Source organism: Hyperoodon ampullatus (assembly GCF_949752795.1).
Source record: "Hyperoodon ampullatus genome assembly, chromosome: 3".
NCBI classification, from domain to species: Eukaryota; Metazoa; Chordata; class Mammalia; order Artiodactyla; family Ziphiidae; genus Hyperoodon; species Hyperoodon ampullatus.
In genome coordinates, this window is record NC_136916.1 from 94172631 (window position 1) to 94194046 (window position 21416).

Genomic DNA, 21416 nt, shown 5'->3' on the forward strand with positions numbered 1-21416 from the left:
CATAGTTCAGGGACTTCCCTGGTGGTGCAGTGGTTAAGAATCCGCCTGCCAATGCAGGGGACATGGGTTCGATCCCTGGTCTGGGAAGATCCCACATGCCGCAGAGCAACTAAGCCCGTGCACCACAACTACTGAGCCTGCATGCTGCAACTACTGAAGCCTGTGCGCCATAGAGCCCATGCTCCGCAACAAGAGAAGCCACCACAATGAGAAAGCCCGCGCACCGCAATGAAGAATAGTCTGCGCTCGCTCCAACTTGAGAAAGCCCACTTGCAGCCACAAAGACCCAACACAGCCAAAATAAATAATAAAAAATAAAATAAAATAAAGGCCATGGTTCACTTTGCTGCCTAGTTTAGGATCCTCAGGGTTTCCCTTCATCTTTAGCAAAGTTTGTTTTAGGCATTTGGTTCTTTTATTTTTATTTTTTCAACTTAGGTACATAGTAGAGATTTTAGAGACATAGATCCTGGCCTAAATTCTTCCTCTTCTTTTTTTGTTTCCCTCAGCTATCCTTCAGCATTTGATTTAGATCTATAGATATTAATCTCCCTGCAGACTGTAGCCTTAAAGTCTTTGAATCATGTGATTCACTACTCTTGAGCCAGCATAGTTTTGTTTCTTTTTTTTTTTTTTTGCGGTACGCGGGCCTCTCACTGCTGTGGCCTCTCCCGTTGCAGAGCACAGGCTCTGGACGCGCAGGCTCAGCGGCCATGGCTCACGGGCCCAGCCGCTCCGCAGCATGTGGGATCTTCCCGGACCGGGGTGCGAACCCATGTCCCCTGCATCAGCAGGCGGACTCTCAACCACTGCGCCACCAGGGAAAGCCCAGTTTTGTTTCTTGAAGTAGCTATCCCTATATCTTTTTAGGTCATTAGTATGGACCATTCTGTCTTTCACTTTGACCAATAATAATATAACTTTTTGTATGCTATTTTATAGTTTTCTTCTGGATTTATTATGCATCTTATTTGATCCTTATCATATCCTCTGAAGAGGATAGGACAGGTTTTATCCCCATTTTGCAAATGAAGAGACTTAAGCTCAAACAGTTTTGTGGTTTGCCTGAGACTGACTAACTTGATGGGTGTTAGGACTTGATGGAAGCCTGAGGCCAGTACTCTTGGCACAATAAAACTATTTTTGTCTTTAGGCTACTACTGACTGGAGAACATGGACAGTCTTTTTTAGTCTGCAGTCTCTCTCTCAGTCCTAGCATATACTCAGTTTTATTTTATTTGCACTTAACCTTAATCTCACTTTCTGGAAATGGGAAGGCTCCTAGTCTGGGAGAACTAAGGAGGCTGGTGTATATCAGATAACGATGGCTTTTGTGACCTTTGGCAAGCGCCTATGGACCCATCCAAGAACCTTTCAATTTGACTTGCATGCTGTATTTTTTCCTGTCATGAGAAAATTAACCCACCATTAACCTCCCATCCCTACAGTTATGGTTGACTCGATTTGAGGCAAGACTAAAGCTGTTATAACTGTTCGAGGGTTCTTTCTCTTATTTGACATACTGAAGATGACTGCTGGGGTTTCCCACATATATTTTAATAAAATTTATATGCTCAGACCCAGCTTCTCACTGACATATCTAATTTTTTCTAAAAACCCTCATTGTTCCTAAGTTAACTTCAGTCTTTTCCTCCTGGCAATTCAATTATATAACATCTGCTGTTTAAAATGTTAAGGAATAATCCTGTTTCTCTTGTAGAAGTTCTAGCTATTTACCGTTAAAATGGGTCTGAAATCTAATAGAGTTCAAGCAGTCACACATGTTTATTTCCTCATTTCTACTAGGAAGACCTTGGCCAGGTCTCATTTGATATCCTGTCACTATTGAGGCTTTACATGATCATCCTTAGTATAGCCAAAGGGTGATATTTTGTGATAAGCATATCACCTAGGAAGGGGCAAAAAATGTTTTGAATCCTGTAACCAGTACAGATGTATATCTAGATTGCCTAACATCAGGACTACTATATATATATATATATATATATATATATATATATATATATATATATATGTGTGTATATATATATATATTTTTTTTTTTTTTTTTTTTTTTTTTTTTTTTTTTGCGGTACGTGGGCCTCTCACTGTTGTGGCCTCTCCCGTTGTGGAGCACAGGCTCCGGACGCGCAGCCTCAGCGGCCATGGCTCACGGTCCCAGCCACTCCGCGGCATGTGGGATATTCCCGGACTGGGGCACGAACCCGTGTCCCCTGCATTGGCAGGCGGACTATCAACCACTGCACCACCAGAGAAGCCCCAGGACTGCTATATATTTTTAAACTTTTTATTATTGTGGAAAAAATTAAACATAAACAAAAGTAGAGCGAATAGTATAATGAATATCCATGTACTCACCACCCAGCTTCAGTAATCTTCAATATATGGCCAATCTTATCTGAGGTGTAGTCTCCCTTTCCTCTCCTTCCCCAGATGATTTCAAAGAAAATCCAAGGCATATTTTATCTGTATGTATATCAATATATATTTCTAAGAGTCAAGGATTCTTTTTTTCCCACTGTTAACCATAATGCACAATAGTATCTTAATAACATCAATTATCAGGTCAATCTTTAGATTTTCTTGATTGTTTATCTCCCTTATTTATTTATTTTTTTTATATTTGTTTTACTTGAATCTGGTTCCAGACAAGGTTCACACATTGTATTTTGTGCATACATATCTCTTAAGCCTGTTTTAATCTTTAGTTTCCCTCTCATTTTTTTTTCTTACAGTTTTCTTTTTGTTGTTTGTATTGTCATTGATAAAAACAGAGTCATTTGTCATGCAGAAGTTTCCATATTCTGGATTTTGCTGATTGTCTCCATGTGGTGATATTTAACATGTTCTTCTGTCCCCTGTATTTTCTATAAACTTGTGATTAGATCAGATTCCAGTTTTGTTTTATTTGGCTAGAATACTTCAGAGGTGGGTTGTGTGCTTCCTATTTATATCATATCAGTAGGCAGTGTCTGGTTGTCTCTCTTTTAGTTAAAATTGAACAGTGAGGTTTCGGGGCCATCAGCCTCTCCATCCATTTTAAAGTTCCCAGTGATTTTTCTCTTAGGTTTTATCAACCCATTATTAACCACTGCCTAGATTCATTACTTCAGTAGGGTTGCAAATATACTGTTGTAATTTTTATAATTTCTTCTTTATTAGCTGGAATTCTTTAAAAAGCACTCCACCGGGCTTCCCTGGTGGCGCAGTGGTTGGGAGTCCGCCTGCCGATGCAGGGGACACGGGTTCGTGCCCTGGTCTGGGAAGATCCCACATGCCGTGGAGCGGCTGGGCCCGTGAGCCATGGCCGCTGAGCCTGCGCGTCCAGAGCCCGTGCTCCACAACAGGAGAGGCCACAACACTGAGAGGCCCGCATATAGCAAAAAAAAAAAAAAAAAAAAAAAAAAAAAGCACTCCACCAACTATTAGGTAATCCTAAGGTACATTTCACACAGAAGGGAAGGACTAATGTTTGATTCTTTTACTTAAAAGTTTTCAGAATAATGAGTTGGTTCCTTAATAGGGAACTTTGATAGTATCCTTACTTTCTGATTCCTCTTAATGAGAAATGGTATTTAGAGATGACAATATAGATGCTATGGGTGCCTGCTGCAATTGGGTTGGTCATTGTTTTAAATTCTTTTCAAGTGGATAGGTTCAGGATTTTTTTTTTAAAGAAAAAATATATCATAGTTCATACTGATATTTCCAGTTCAAATTTGTGGCGATAGAATTGCTGGCATGTAACTTCTTTGATTTTATATTTTCATCTCTTTGCCTAATATATGTAGATGAAGTGATATGGTTAGAATTTACATGAGAATAATCCAGTATATGTGTGTACAAAGGGAGATGTTGTGTGTTGCATAGTGGGAGAGGAGAAGTGGATAACAGATGAAACAAGATTGGCCATTAATTGATAATTGTTAATTCTGGGTGATGGATAGGTATATGAGAGTTCATTCTTTTTTTAGTGGTTGCATAACAGTCAGTAAGATGACTGAACCATAATTTATTTAACCATTTCATTTATTGATGGATGTATAGATTGTTTTCAGTTTTTATCTATAACAAATAATAATCACCTGTAATATATACCCTGAAGTATAACTTGGTGGATCAACCTGCATGTATGTACCATGTTAATAATTCCTTTCCCCATACCCTTGCCAGCTTTGTTTTTATCTTCTCAGATTTTGTTAATTGATACCTTAGATTTATGTTTTAAAAGATTTAAAATTTAAAAAGCATTACTAATATCATAAATACACTTTAATTGATTTCCTTTCAAAAACTTTTATGATGACAGAATTTGTTTACAAATAAAGTTCCAGTATTACCTTAGGTATATATTTGGCAGTCAAAATACTGATTTTTGAAGAAAAAAATTATTGAAATGCTAATTAAAGTTATTAGGTACTCTCATGGGATTATAAAACTCATTGCCCTAGATTATCAGTCATTTTACGTTTGCTGAGGATGTAGAGAACAATAAAATAAATTCCACTAACATTAAAAAATAATAAAAAAGTTAACTACCAATTAATGCTGTGGGAAAACCGCATTTTTAAAGAGGATATGAAGTATTAAAGTCTCCTGACTTTTCTGTAATTTTTCAATTCTCGTATTACTTGATTACTATTTAATATTTTATTTTACATGGTATTTAAGTCACTTAATTTATTACTTTTTCAGAAGTGAATTAACTGTCTTTAGTTGAGGTAATGGTATTAGTGGTATTAATCCCAAACATACACTATAAAATTTTGGGTATAGAGAGATTAGGATGTTTCAATCCCCTTGTGATATAGGAGCCAGTTTCCATTCTTTGGGAGGTGGAACTGCAGCATCCTAGCCTGCTCTTCTCGTCAGATTGCTTGTTTGTACCTATGCAATAAGGAATCTTCTGGGTAGAGCAGCACTGTGCAGTGGAAAAAGAGCACTTTCCAGTCAAACAGACTAAGATTTGAAGAACAGTTTTACCTTAACAGGTCAGAATTATTTAAAGTCTCTGAGCCTCAGTTTTCTCATCTGTAAAACAGGAATAACAACTTCTATTTAGGGTGCTAAGGACTAAATACAGTCATGAATGTAATACATCTGGCACAGGCTAGATAAATTCATTGCTTTTATCTACTGCTATAAGTAATTGAGTGTTTGTTTCATATCATTTTTATTTATAATAACAGTAATTAGCATTTATTGAGTACCTAGTGTGTGCCAGACAGTATTCTAAACACTACATGGATCTTGTTTAATCCTTACAAAACAGTGTAAGGTAGGTATTATGGGCCCCATTTTATAAGGAAACTGTGACACAGAAAAGTTAAGTAGTTTGTATAGGAATATGTTAGGCAATAATGAGGAATTACTGCCCTGTGTATATATCTTTTTTAAGTAATCAAGACTATATTTTGTTATAACATCAGTGACAAAGGAAACATGATGACTCAGAAACATATAATAGACGTAGAATAGACAAAGACAAATACTGTATGATATCACTTATATGTGGAATCTAAAAAATACAATAAACTAGTGAATAAAACAAAAAAGAAGCAGACTCACAGATATAGAGAACAAACTAGTGGTTACCAGTGGGGAGAGAGGAGAGGGGGTAGGGGCAGTATAGGGATAGGAGATTTTTAAAAAGAGTTATTATGGCATTATATGAAATCATGTGTGTGAAACTTTAGAAAATTGTGAAGTTCTATAGAATTTAAAGAATCCTTCATTCAGAAAAAAAAGTTAAAAAGAAACATAATATGTTAAAAAAAACTTTGGTTATTCTTAAATATCTCCGAAATGTTCATGCGTTATCTTAAGAGAATCTCTTCTCTTGAGTGAGAGGCTCATGATTCGGGTAAAATCCTTGCTATTTCATTCAAAACATTTTTTAATGGTAAATGAGCAATTCTCTACTCTTCTCTTATACATTTAGTACAGTACTTGAAAGTATTTATTTGGTTTCCACAGGGTCGGAATCTGGCGGATCTACGCCGTAGTCAGTCTCGGGGCACATTCACCATTAGCACTACTCTTCGGTTGGGTAGACAGATTCTGGAGTCTATTGAGAGCATCCATTCTGTGGGATTCTTGCACCGAGACATCAAACCGGTAGGGGGCCTTTTCCTCCAGATCACAGAATGAGTTTGCTTGGTAATCTTAATCTTATGATGGGACACAGTAAATTACAAATGTAGCTTTCTATATTAAATACAAGGTAGTATTTTAATTTCTGTGGCAAAGATGTAAACTTAAAGTACATGTAACTTGCCTTTTAATTTAAAAAAAATGATAATTACAAACTATAACTTATAATAAAGAGCTTTTCTCATACAATGAAAATGTTGCTCAGCAGCCAAATTAAAAATTATTAATGCTTCACTATTATTATTATATGTGTTAACATTGTCAATTACTTAGCCTTACACCTAAATTAGTAGTTATTCTTTGGATTTCTTTTTCCTGATATTGGTTAAATATATATACATATGTTGCTTTTAGATGTTGGCATTATGTTCTTTGAGCTATTTCTCAAGTGACAAATTATACTTATAAGAAACCATCAACTGTGAAAGAGCTTGCTTTTTCTTCTGAGTGCTACAGTGCCAATATATAGTATTTTTTTCTATTCTGTTTTTTCTTAGAAATTGTCATTTCTGTAACTGTGAAATATGTCTTTATTTTCTCTTTCTTGGTTTTTGTATTACAAGGGGAAATGACCCATTTCTGATATGCTGTATTTACTATAAATTTATCATATGTTGGTTGTTGCAGTTGAAAATTATTTCCATCTGTTGCTACATGATTTCTAAAATTAAACAGTTTACATGAAAATGCCAACTAAAATTAACATAGTTGAGTCAGACTTAATGTAACGTAGATTTCTCCTGCTTTTATTTTTATGTCAAGTTAAACGTCATTATTTGAGAACCATGGTGATTGAAGAGTTTCCATTTTGATTAGAAAGCTCCCTAAGTAGAACAGTATTTTAAAATAAAACAGTATTTCAAAATAAAAGCTAACAATTCTGTAACAATTTGACTTTTGACTTTTTTTTAAAAAAAAATAAATTCCCTTATATACCTGTCTTTGCAAGTTTGTGGTCATTTAATGTTACATTTATTTTTATTAGGGGAAGAATGCAGAGTGTATTTTCCTTAAGTCTGTTTTGAAATGTGTCCTTGAATTGTATTTTAATTTTTACATGTAGTGAAATTCAGGTTCATGATGCTTATAGGAAATTCATTTCAATTTCTGAACTATGTATTCTATTTTGCTCACTCCTAGTTCCTCCCATTTTAAAAAGTAAGTAGTGACTTAGACTAGAATTTCAAGGAACTTAGAGTACTGATTCCAGTTAAGTCAGTGTTGTGTTTTATGTAAATTTATAGTCACATAAATTTTTTGTTGCTCAAAGTTCCCCTGATCCTAGGCATTAGTAGAATCCACAGCAAAATTATGTATTAATATCCAGTAAACATCATTGACTAGAATAGTATATTTGGGACATGTGTGTTTTATAGAGTTTAAGTAGAAGAATTAAAATAGAGGAAGGATAAGGTATAAGGACTAAGTATAAAAATAATATGTATATTTTCCTTCTTTATTTTTCTAGTCAAACTTTGCCATGGGTCGCTTTCCTAGTACATGTAGGAAATGTTACATGCTTGATTTTGGCTTGGCTCGACAATTTACCAATTCCTGTGGTGACGTCAGACCAGTAAGATTTTTCATATTATTATTAAATATTTGAGAATTAACTTATGATTTATAGTGTCACACTTTTTAAAGAAATGCTAATTGTGTATCAGAATGGATGTCATCCAAGAAGTATCATATAGATTTTATGATTACTTTATAGATGGTGTTAATTAATTTTATTATTGAGAGTTGTGGCTTTTAAAAACATGTACATTAGATGCAGATTTAGAGTGGTTTTATAAGAACACACATTACCGCTTTAGCGTCAAGGGTCTTTTTTGCAGTCTGGGTCTCTTTGTACATCCTATACTTCTATTGCAGTTACCGTATTTTTCATACCCAGAATTTCTATTTGGTTCTTTTAAAAAATTTCTCTTTAGTGATATTCTCTATTTGATATGGCATTGTAATTATACTTTCCTTACTTCTTTAAGTAAGGAAAGCTTTCCTTTATTTCTTTGAACATATTTATAATGCCTACTTTGAAATCTTCTCCTGTTATATCCAACAGGAGAAGAATGTAGTCATTCTTATAGTCAGTTTCTGTTGTCTACTTTTTTTTTTACATGTATGGGTCACATTTTCCTGTTTCTTTGCATGTCTTATATTTTTTTGTTGTTGGAAATTGGACATTTTTGATAATATAATTCTGGGTACTGGTCCTCCCTTCCAGGGCTTGTTAGTGCTATTTGCTTATTTATATGATTAGTGACTGACTAGATTATTATTATTTATTTTTTTTTTTTTTGCGGTACGCGGGCCTCTCACTGTTGTGGCCTCTCCCATTGCGGAGCACAGGCTCTGGACGCGCAGGCTCAGCAGCCATGGCTCACGGGCCCAGCCGCTCCGCAGCACGTGGGATCTTCCCAGACCGGGGCACGAGCCCGTGTCCCCTGCATCGGCAGGCGGACTCTCAACCACTGCGCCACCAGGGAAGCCCCTGACTAGATTATTTTATCCTTCCCCCCCATCCCAGCACATAGGGTTAAGTCTCTCTTTTTAAAAAAAATTAATTAATTAATTACTTAATTAAATTTTTGGCTGTGTTGGGTCTTCATTTCTGTGCGAGGGCTTTCTCTAGTTGCGGCGAGTGGGGGCCACTCTTCATCGCGGTGCACCGGCCTCTCACTATCGCGGCCTCTCCTGTTGCGGAGCACAGGCTCCAGACGCGCAGGCTCAGTAGCTGTGGCTCATGGGCCCAGTTTCACGGCGGCACATGGGATCCTCCCAAACCAGGGCTCGAACCCGCGTCCCCTGCATTGGCAGGCAGACTCTCAACTACTGCGCCACCAGGGAAGCCCTGTTAAGTCTCTCTGTTGCCCCTCAGGGAGGTGCAGCTTTGGGTCTGCCCATCGTCACCCTGGAATGACAGTGGTGCTGGTAGGGCTCTCCTCCACACTTTTTCTGACCACATCCAGTTATTAAACCTGCTGATTGCTGGCTGATTGCTCTGTTGCTTACAACCAAGTACCCCAAGACGTACATTCCTTGACAGACTAATCCAATCAAATTGTGGCTCCTAAAATGGAATAGTTTTGGGTTTTTTTGGCTGCTGCTGCAGGCTTGCAGGGTTAGTTCCCTGACCAGGGATTGAACCTGGGCCCTCAGCAGTGAGACCACAGAGTCCTAACCACTGGACTGACAGGGAATTCCCTTCTGAGGTGATAGTTTGATGTTTGTTCTGACCCCAGAAGGGCTCCCCCACCTGTCTTGTTCCCCTGGTTCTCACCTGGCCAGCCTGTGGTCTAGGCTGTATCCTCATATCCACAAATCCTCCCAGTTCTCTTTATTATAACCTCCACTATTAATGAGAGGGTCTTAAGTTTAATTAACTTCACTGTTGCAAGTGAAATAAGTTCCTTTGGGAAGAGATTGGGAGATAAACTTTTTTATGGCGTTCTTCTGTCCGCAGACAAAATCTCTGACCGAGGGCTCTGGAGTTGGGGGTGAGGACTATGGCAGACTTCTCTCTGAGTGACATCCTGTCTTAGGAGCAGGGCCCTCTGGTTCAGATCGGGACAGTAGCCTGAGGTCTCTTGGCTTGACTCTCCTGGCATGGAACCACTGCTTCATGAGCCAGGAGAAGGGCTTTTGGGGCCCCAGTATTTTCAGCACACCATGCCCAAGGTAGAGCCTTCATTCCATGAGTGGAAGCTGGGTGCAAGAAAGGGGCTTCCACCTCTGTACCACGCTTGCCCATGACAGCCTCCTCAGCAACAGGCAGCTGGGAGAAGATGAGAAATGCTGAAGTCCTGCTCCTACACGAAGAAAGCCCTCTGGCTCGGAACTGGGGAAGGAGGGAGCCCTGTGTTCTCGGCTGCAGCATCCTGGAGTGGAGCCACCCCTGCTGATCTGGAAGAGAGGAAGGAGGGGGAGCGGTTTTGGTTCAAATACCATGGACTCTAGCTTTTCTTACTGACTTTTCATGAAGTAGCTGTTTCATCATTTGTTGTTTGCTTGAAGGACCATTTCCAGAGGCTACGGTTATTTTTTTAAATTATTTTTACCGGTTTTACTGGGGAGCAGGTCATTAGAGCTCCTCATATTGTCATACTGGCAGTTGATCTCCCCCTACAGTTCTTTAATGTCTACCTTTTTTTAAAATTTATTTTTAATTGAAGTATAGTTGATACAATGTTGTGTTATAATGTCTACTTTTATACTTTTTGTTTCAACTTGGTACTATGATTTTCATTTCTAGCAGAGTAGTTGCACAGAAGTTGAAACACTGGTTTTGAATGAGCTAACTATATAATAATAGACTTGTATACAATAAATGTAAATTATATTTAAAATATAGGCACATGAAAATTTAAGCACCTGGAAATTATAAGAGAATCTTTTTGGTTCCAGTGAAGGTCTTGCATTAATAGATAGCAAGGCAGGTAATGAATTTGGGTCCAATGCAGCTTATTAGACTTGAATATATTTCTGGAGTCTCATTTCTTTTCCAAGTATCTTTTTTTTTAGTTTTTAGAATATTATGAGGTTATTATTTATTCACTTATAAGACACTTATTAAATGAGCACAGATTATGTGTGAGGCATGGATCTAGGTGCTGGGACTGCAGCGGTGAACAACAGACCAAAATGAGGTTCTTATGGAGGTTATATTTTAGTGGTGAAGACAGATAATATACAGATAAATACATAATTTTAGACTGTGATAAATTCTACAAAAAAAACCCAGCAGAAAGCAGGGTATTGACATAGAGAGCGATGGGCAGTGAGGCTAGGAGACTATTTTAGAGGTATTAGTTAGAAAAGACTTCTCTAAGGAAATATTGAGTTGAGAGTTGAATGAAGTATGAGAGCAGGCTGTGTGATTTTCTGGAAAGAGAGTGCTCCAGGCAAAGGGAACAGCAAGTGCAGAGACTCTGAGGCAGAGTAAGTTTGGTATATTCAAGGAAAAGGAGGGAGGCCACTGTGGCTGTAGCATGGCATAGCATAGTGTGGTGGGTAAGTGGAGAGAGACGAGGTTTAGGAGGTTGGTAGACCCCAGAATGTGAATGATTTTGCCAAGAGATGGATTTTATTCTAAGTGTGATAGGAAGCAGGGTTGTTGCATAATATGTTACATGCTCTGTCAATAAGCTAACTATAGAGTTATATACAGAAGTAGGTTATATTTAAAACGTAGCCACATGAGAATTTAAGTGCCTTGAAATTGTGGGAAGACTATCTTCAGTTCTATCAATGTTCTTGTATTAATTGGTATTTGGGCAGGTAAAGAATTTAGTTTCTATGTAGTGTATTGTATTTGAATATATTTCTGGAATCCCACTTCTATTCTAAATAGAAGTTTTTCAATTCTTAGGACTTTTTTTTTTTTTAATCACTCTGTGAAGAAGAGACTATTGAGAGAAAGAGTAGAATCAGAAAGACAAGTTAAAAGGCTAATGCCATGGTCCAGTGGTCATTGCTGGTGGCTGGGACTTAGGGCATTAGGGTGATACAATGAAGATGGTGGAAAATGCTTATATTTAGGATATATTTTAAAGATGTATTTAACAGGACTTCCTTCTGGATTTGATACTGAAATGTGAAGGGAAAAGAAGAGTCAAGAATGACTTCTAAGTTTTTGTCCTGAAACCATGATAGAGATGAAGGCTGAAGTGTGGATTTGATGAGGGAAAAATGGAAGTTCCCTTTTCTTTTCTTTTTTTAAAGCTTTCTTAGTTGTTGTTTTTTAATGTAAAAATTTTTTAAATTTTTGGCTGCATTGGGTCTTCGTTGCTGCGCACGGGCTTTCTCTGATTGTGGTAAGTGGGGGCCACACTTCGTTGCGGTACACGGGCTTCTCATTGCGGTGGCTTCTCTTGTTGTGGAGCACAGGCTCTAGGCACGTGGGCTTCAGTAGTTGTGGCTCACGGGCCCTAGAGTGCAGGCTCAGTAGTTGTGGTGCATGGCCTTAGTTGCTCTGTAGCATGTGGGATCCTTCCAGACCAGGGATCGAACTCGTGTCCCCTGCAATGGCAGGCGGATTCTTAACCACTGCACCACCAGGGAAGTCCCCGGAAGTTCTACTTTCTAAAAGTTAAGTTTAAAATGCCTCTTAGATTCTAGATGGAAATAATAAGAAGTTGACTTGATATGATAATCTGTAGCTCAAAGGAGATATCAGGGATGGAGATAATATAAATTTAAGAATCATTTGCTCCCAATGTTTAAAAATAAATGGTAATTAAAAAAAATGGAACTAGGTTAGATCAGCTAGGGAAAAGGTATAGCTAGAAAAGGAGAGAGGTCTGAGTCTGAGCCATTGAGACACTTTAGCAACTCGATAATGGATAGAAAAGAACTATGAATTAGCAAAGAACAGTGGGGAGGAGGATTGGCCAGTGATGTAGGAGGAAAATCAGGAGAGTGTGGTATCTTGAGAGCCAAGTGAAGAAAGTGCTTCAAATATGTGCGGTGCTACTGATGCTACTGGTAGGTCAAGGAAGGTAGGAGAACTGAGAACTGATCATCTGGATTTGGCAAGATGGAAGTGACTGGTGACTTTTATAAAAGTGATTCGGTAGAGCAATGAAAACTTAATTGGAGTAGGTTAAAGAAAGTGTTGGAGAGAGGATGTGGAGAAAAGGAATATAAGTAAAACAGGGAAGTAGTTGTGAGGGAAGTAAAATCCTTCCCTCCTTCCCTAGTTTATTTTTTTTTAATGTCAGCTATTGTAGCATGCTCGTGTTCTAATATTAGTAGTGCTCCAGGAGACATGAAAAAAGTTGATGATGTAAGACAGAGCAGGAACAATCATAGGAGCCAAGTTCTTGCAAGCTGTTAGGGGAAGGAATCCTGGCACAATGGTGAGGATAGCCCATTATTAGAGCAAGAACACTTCTTCCACTGTAACTGAGAAAAGGTAGAATAAATGGACAGAGATACAGGTAGGCATTTAGATTTGGTGGTGGAAGTTGAAGTTCTCTCATGGCTTTTATTTTCTCAGTGAAGAAAGAGACAAAGCCTTTTGCTGAGAGTGCAAAATGGTGTTGGAGGTTGAGGAGAGAAGAGCACATGTGAAATAGTTATCATGGAAGGGGAGAGAGCAAACTGACTGGGAAAATATACTAGATTGCTGGGCTGTGCTGAAAGCTCATTTGAGTATGATGGTAATTTAAGGTAAGATTGTCAGTACAATCCTTTTTCTCCATATACTTTTAACTGCTTGTTTACAGGTACAGTTTAGTCTATGAATTGAGTTTAACCGGGGTTGGGGTCAGTTTAGCACTATGGAAGAAAGAGGGAATATTGTTGTGGTCGAATGTAGCCCAGGCTGTGTAAGGAGTTAACCTTCCCTTTATTTATGTGTTAATAGCTAGTTCCTTTTAGAGTTTTTATGCCAGTAGGATTTCATAATTTTCTTTAAAACTCCTAAATCTCAAGTAAAATTACTTTCTTACTTTTTGGATCATAATTATGATTGAAATCATTTTCTTATATTGTTCCACTAATATAAAATCAAAAGTTGCCTGGGTAGATTTCTTTTATATAGTACAATTTTGTTTATTTATTGCTTTTAAGAAACTTGAATTGAGTTGCTTGGATTCTCTAGGTATGCCATCATGTTATCTGCAAAAACCAATATTTCCTTTTTTTTTTTTTTGCCTTGCTATGTGTATTCTAGAAGAGTGTAAAAAACATATAAAAATTTTAAGGAAGAATGTCAAAACATCTGTGGCCTCCATCTAGGTTAAGAAATAGTTCATTACCACCTTAGAAGTGTTCTGTGGGTCGGTCACTTCCTGATCACATCCCTTTTCCTTCTTCGAGCTCCTTCAATGGAGCTTACCGCGAAGATGGAAGTGTCTGTATGTGTACTGTCTTATATGGTAGCCACTAGCCACATGTGGCTATTGAGCAGTTGAATTGTGGCCAGAGCAAGTGAGGAACTGAATTTTAAATTTCACTTAGTTTTAAGTTGCTGTTATAGTGGCCATTGCAGCCATAACCTACATTGTATATTTTGCATTAACCAGTCCCTTGCTTTGCTTTCTTCTTTCTTCTATAGACCTGAGGGTACTTGTTTTGGAGTATGGAGCAGATTCAGGGAGCTGTTGTAAAATAGTACAGTTATCATGTACCCTTCACCTAGCTTCCCCCAATGATGACATCTTACATAATCATAATACATTGTCAAAACTAAGGAACTGTTGTTGGTATACTATTATTAACTCAAGTACGGACCTGAGTCAGATTTCACTATTTTTTACATACACTTTTCCTTTCAGGGGAGGAGTGGTATATGAAATTTTATCACACATATAGATTCATATAACCAACAGCCCAATCAGGATATAAAACTATTCCATCACCACAGAGAAACTCCCTCAAAACATAAATGTGTATTTATTTTTCCAAAATTATGATATAGGATTGTCACTCAGAATGCATTACAAAGGGAATGATGGATCCTATCTGTTACACTAGTGATACTAGCAAGTTGTTTATGTGGTTGGTTTTGAGAGCCTCTACTGTTTTTTGTTTGTTTTTTATGAATTTATTTATTTATTAACTTATTTTTGGCTGTGTTGGGTCTTCGTTGCTGCGTGCAGGCTTTCTCTAGTTGCGGTGAGTGGGGGCTACTCTTCGTTGAGGTGCCCGGGCTTCTCATTGCGGTGGCTTCTCTTATTGCAGAGCACGGGCTCTAGGTGTGCGGGCGTCAGTAGTTGTGGCACGTGGGAGATCCTGTACTGTCTATAACCTTTAAGATGTATTAGTTGTATCAAATAGGGATGTGAGATAAAAAGGAGTTGTGTGTGTCTCTGTATATATATTTGCAGTACCTTGGTTCATACGGTTTTGGAGTTGAACTTCTATTTACTTAGTGATTTGAATCTGCATGTTCATGTTTTCCCTCCTGGTTTAGAGGATGCCCCAGTTTCTTTAGCCCTTGAGCTGGCATCTTATTACATTGGCCCTTTGTGTCTAAGCTCTTGGAATGCCATGTTTTCTCCTGCTACTTCCTTCTTTTTTTTTTTTTTTTTTTTTGGTACGCGGGCCTCTCACTGTTGTGGCCTCTCCCATTGCGAAGCACAGGCTCCGGACGCACAGGCTCAGCGGCCATGGCTCACGGGCCCAGCCGCTCCGCGGCATGTGGGATCCTCCCGGACCGGGGCACGAACCCGTGTCCCCTGCATCGGCAGGTGGACTCTCAACCATTGCGCCACCAGGGAAGCCCCTGCTGCTTCCTTCTTAACCATTCAGCTGAAACTTCCAGTGCCTAGGGCTATAGTGTCCTACTTAAGAAAAAATTTTAAATGTTAACATTCCAGAATTTCATCTATTTTCTTATTTCCATTGAGGGTTTTATTACATAGTTCTCCACGCTTTTTTCCCCTCCTGATCCTTTCCTTTTGGTAGCAGTAGGTCTAGGCTTATACCTCAAGTCCTTCCCTTCTTCTGGATTTATTCTCCTAGGGGCTCATTCTGTCTCTGACATTCATCCCCGCCTTTGCTGCTTCTGTCCTTGTACTAGTCTTGTGGTTTCTTGTTTGTATTTTTAAAATAGTTTCCTCACTGGTCTTCCCTACCTTCTCCTTCCAATCTATCCTTTATACTTGCAGTGGAGTAAACATCCCAAGCACTTTCTCAATCATGTTACTTCCTTACTTAAAATTTTTTTATGAATTCCATTTGCCTCTACCTTATAAGCCAAACAACATATGACATTTAAGACCATCCTTCATTTGATTCCAACCTACTTTTCCATTATTTTCATCCTTCATTTGATTCCAACCTACTTTTCCATTATTTTCTCTCACCATTTGCTTCAACCATACCAAATTCTTTTCCCTAACACTTAACAGTACTTTTGTCTCTTTTTGCATTGTTCACTGTGTTCTTTTAAAAATGCATTTCCTTTTCTTTTTCTGACTTACTTCACTCTGTATGACAGTCTCTAGGTCCATCCACATCTCTACAAATGACCCAATTTCATTCCTTTTTATGGCTGAGTAATATTCCATTGTATATATGTACCACATCTTCTTTATCCATTCCTCTGTTGATGGACATTTAGGTTGCTTCCATATCCTGGCTATTGTAAGTAGTGCTGAAATGAACATTGGGATACCTGTGTCTTTTTGAATTACGTGGTATCTAGAAAAATGGTAGAGATGATCTTATTTACAAAGCAGAAATAGAAACACAGAGAGAGATCAAACTTATGGATACGAAGGGGGAAAGGGAGGGGGGGATGAATCGGGAGATTGAGATTGACATATATACACTATTGATACTATGTATAAAATAGATAACTAATGAGAACCTATTGTGTAGCACAGTGAACTCTACTCAGTGCTCTTTGGCAACCTAAATGGGAAGGAAATCCAAAAAAGAGGGGATATATTTATACATATAGCTGATTCACTTTGCTATACAGTAGAAACTAACACAACATTGTAAAGCAACTATACTCCAATAAAAATTAATTTAAAAAAATAAATAAATAAAATGCATTTCCTCCTTCCTGTTGTAATTCTGTCAGTCCTTTAAGGCTCAATTTATTTTTGCTTTTTCATTTTCACTTAAATATCTAGGTACTTTTTTTCTTTTTCTTTTTAAAAATTGAAGTGTAGTTGATTTACAATATATTAATTTCAGGTGTACAACATACTGATTGAATATTTTTATAGATTATACTCCATTTAAAGTTATTATAAAATATTGGCTATATTCCCTGTGCTATATAATACTTCCTTTTAGCTTATTTATTTTATATATAGTAATTTGTATCTCTTAATCACCTACCCCTGTCTTGCCCCCTCCCCATTTTTCTCCCCAGTGGTAACCACAGTTTATTCTCTTTGTCTGTAAGTCTGTTTCAGTTTTTTTTTTTTTTTTTTTTTTTTTTGTGGTACGTGGGCCTCTCACTGTTGTGGCCTCTCCCGTTGCGGAGCACAGGCTCCGGATGCGCAGGCTCAGCGGCCATGGCTCATGGGTGCAGCCACTCCGCGGCATGTGGGATCTTCCCGGACCGGGGCACAAACCCGTGTCCCCTGCATCGGCAGGCGGACTCTCAACCACTGCGCCACCAGGGAAGCCCCCTGTTTCAGTTTTTTTATATTCATTTGTTTGTTTCATTTTTTAGATTCCACATATAAGTGATAACATACAGTATTTGTCGTTCTCTATATGACTTATTTCACTAAGCATAATACCCTTCAGGTTCATCATGTTGTTGCAAGTGGTAAAATTTTATTCTTTTTAAGGCTGAGTAATATTCCATTTGTGTGTGTGTGTGTGTGTGTGTGTGTGTGTGTGTCATCTTCCTTATCTATTCATAAGTTGATGGACACTTAGGGTGTTTCTATATCTTGGCTATTGTAAATAATGCTGCTATGAACATTGAGGTGCATGTATAATTTTGAATTAGTGTTTTCATTTTCTTTGGATATATACCCAGCAGTGCAATTTCTAGATCATATTGTCTATGAGCTATTTTTAGTTTTTTTTGGAATCTCCAGACTGTTTTTCTTAGTGGCTGCATCAATTTACATTCCCACTAACAGTGTATGAGGGTTCCCTTTCTTCCCTGTCCTCACCAACATTTATTATATGTGTTCTTTTTGATGATAGCCATTCTAACAGGTGTGGTTTTGATTTGGATTTCCCTGATGATTAGCAGTGTTGAGCGGCTTTTCATGTGCTTCTTGGCCATCTATATGTCTTCTCTGGAAAAATATCTATTCAGGTTCTCTGCCTATTTTTTTTTTTTTTTTTTTTTTTTTTGCGGTACACAGGCCTCTCACTGCTGTGGCCTCTCCAGTTGCGGAGCACAGGCTCCAGACACGCAGGCCCAGTGGCCATGGCTCACGGGCCCAGCCGCTCCGCGGCATGTGGGATCTTCCCAGACCAGGGCACGAACCCGTGTCCCCTGCATCAGCAGGCGGACTCTCAACCACTGCGCCACCAGGGAAGCCCTGCCTATTTTTTAATTGGGTTTTTTTTTATATTGAGTTGAATGAGCTGTTTATATATTTTGGATATTAACCCCTATTGGTCATATCATCTGTGAATATTTTCTCCCATTCAGTAGGTTGTCTTTTCATTTTTTCAGTGGTTTCCTTTGCTATGCAAAAGCTTTTAAGTTTAATTAGGTCCAATTTGTTTACTTTTGCTTTTGTTTCCTTTGCCTGACAGATCTAAAAAATTGCTACGATATATGTCAGTGTCTGCCTATGTTTTCTTCTAAGGATGTTATGATTTCTGGTCTTACATTTAAGTCTTTAATCCATATTGAGTTTATTTTTATATATGGTGTGAGACAATGTTGTAATTTCATTATTTTACATGTAGCTGTCCAGTTTTCCCAGACCACTTACTGAAGAGACTGTCTTTTCTCCATTAATATTCTTGCCTCATTTGTCATAGATTAATTGAATGTAATTGTGTGGGTTTACTTCTGGGCTTCCTATACTGTTCCACTGATCTATGTGTCTGTTTTTTGTGCCAGTACCATGCTGTTTTGATTACTGTAGCTTTGTAGTATAGTCTTAAGTCAGGGAATGTGATACCTTCAGCTTTGTTCTTTTTTCTCAACATTGCTTTGGCTTCTAGGTATTTATTTTAATAAAACATGCTCTTAGGTAACTAACCACTCTCACTTTTTACTTTCTTTTTCTTTAAAGATGTTTTTAAACATAAGTTTTGGAAATATATTCATATGGTACAAAAATAAAAGAATTAAAAATTCATCAAAAGTAAACACTTCTGCATTTTGCAAAAACACTATTAAGCAAATGAAAAGTCAAATCACAGACTGGAATAAAATATTTGCAAAACACGCATCTGACAGAGGACTTTATATCCAGAATCTATAAGCAACTCTCAAAACTCAATAATGAAAAACAAACCTATAAAAATAAGCAAAAGATTTGGATAGGCATTTCATTAAAGAATAGATACTACAGATGGCAAATAAGTACATGAACAAATTCTGAACATCTTTAGTTATTAGGGAAATGCAAATTAAAACCACAGTGAGATACCATTACACAGTAATTAGAATAGTTAAACCTAAAACACTAGACAATTCTAAGTTCTAAGGAGGGACAGAAATCAGAGGTTGCCAGCCAGACACTGGGAGTCAAGGGAGGGGATTGACTATAAAGGGCATTAAGGGAACTCTTGGGGTAATAGTACCCAATAATTTAAGTTTATGAACATATGAATTACATGTGCAGGGAGAGGTACAAGTTGCCACCATCTTTGAATTGAGTTTGAATGATATAGCCAAGACACAAAGAGGTTGGCATCTTATTTTACTTAGACCTCATGGTCTTAATATACTTATTTGTAACCAGAGCCTGAATATTAATGTATATACTATGATGCTTGTCATGAAAGCATTTATGTTTTCTAATGTACAGAGTTTGTCATAAATCCTACTTTATTTTAAAATGGTAGGAAAAAATGGGAGTCATTGATAACTAAAATGGGACTCATTGATAACTAATATGTTTTAAACATATGACTTAGAGATATTCTCTCTCTAATTTTTATAATTTCACAATTATTTAGAAAGTTAGGAATTTAAGTAGTGTTTTCTTAACAATAATACACGTTTCTCCCTTCTTCTTCATGGGCTCAAGTGTGCTGAATCTTATGCTATTTAAAGCTCAGTTACTATTCTTTGCTTTGTTTTGTAGCCTCGAGCTGTGGCAGGCTTTCGAGGGACAGTTCGTTACGCATCAATCAATGCTCATCGGAACAGGGTAGGTATCTGAACTAGAGTCGTGGCTGTATAAGCATGCTGATGCTTGAATCAGATTGACTTCTTTACATTAGAGTACAGAGGTGTGGAAAGTGCTTGGGAGCAGAAGGAAAGGTGTTAGAAATACTAACGCATGGTATGGTGTATAGTGGATAGATAATAGATGTGTGCAGCTGCATAGAAAATAAAATTTAATTTGGCAGAAAATATAATGGCTAATTATATATATGTCTATGGAGAATCTTGTGTCCTTAATTAGATGTAAGTATTAAATTTACTATAGAATTTTGAAGAAAGAAAATATCTGTGTTCTATTTCAAGAAGTTATTTGGGAATTCATACTATCAATACCTAATGAAGGAGGTCATTTTATCTGTAATATACATCTAATCTGTGATATCCCCTCTCCATCAAACTTTTGTTTTCATGAAGATCTAAAGTATAGCAACTTAAAATTTTTTTTTCATCTTAGTACATTATACCTCTCCTCTTGGGTTAAATTTAAAAAATTTCTCTCTCTCTTTTTTTAACTTTGATCCTTTTGTTTTGCTCTAAAATTTTTTTTCCTCATCCTGAACCTTAGTTTTGAGTAGGAAAGGTGTGTACTTTATGGATTCTCAACTCTTGAACTTGTTTGGACAGAGTTGAGAAATTTAACAAGTGATTCCTTGATAAAATAAAGAGAAATCTTTTCTTGGTCTTTTGTTACCTTATTCTTGTTCTGTGAAGCCAAAACTGCTTTAATAAAAACTTGACCAGGACTTCCCTGATGGCACAGTGGTTAAGAATCCTACTGCCAACTCAGGGGTCATGGGTTTGAGCCCTGGTCTGGGAAGATCCCACATGCCGCGGAGCAACTAAGCCTGTGTGCCACAACTACTGAGCCTGCGCTCTAGAGCCCGCGAGCCACAACTACTGAGCCCATGCACCACAACTACTGAAACCCGTGTGCCTAGAGCCTGTGCTTTGCAACAGGAGAAGCCACTGCAATGAGAAGCCTGCGCACCTAAACGAAGAGTAGCCACTGCTCACCGCAACTAGAGAAAGCCCACACACAGCAATGAAGACCCAACGCAGACAAAAATAAATAAATAAATAAAAAATAATAACTTGACCAATGCTAAATGTAATAGGAAGAGAATGCTGTGGTTTTATATGCTATGCTTCAGTTAATTTGGTTTCTTAGGATGTGATTATAAATTGAAAATAGGAAAAGTATTTTTATCAGTGTGTAGCACTCTGCCGAGCATTTTAACTCATTTGGTTTGATTCAGTGTTGCTTTATTTTATGGTATTTAGTTAATTATTCTACCTTGAAAAGAGGTACGCATCCTCCAGATAGATTCTTGCAAAAGTTTAGAAGTACTATGCTTTCTAATTAATTCTATTAAAGAATATGTCCACATTGGAATCTGGAATAGGACATTCTTTTTGAGATAAGCATAAACATTTTCAGAGATCATAATAGCTATAT

The 21416-nt window shown here is 37.6% G+C and overlaps 1 protein-coding gene across 1 annotated transcript in view; it reads left to right on the forward strand.

Annotated features, from left to right (window-relative positions):
• The window catches only part of TTBK2 (tau tubulin kinase 2), a gene marked incomplete at its 3' end in the record, with an annotated part of 114693 nt that overhangs the window by 41889 nt on the left and 51388 nt on the right, over nucleotides 1-21416 (forward strand). Inside the window, exons 4-6 of the mRNA XM_079698786.1 lie at nucleotides 5998-6138; nucleotides 7643-7747; nucleotides 19878-19943. Coding sequence (XP_079554912.1) covers nucleotides 5998-6138; nucleotides 7643-7747; nucleotides 19878-19943 — 312 coding nt within the window. The remainder of the gene's footprint in view (nucleotides 1-5997; nucleotides 6139-7642; nucleotides 7748-19877; nucleotides 19944-21416) is intronic.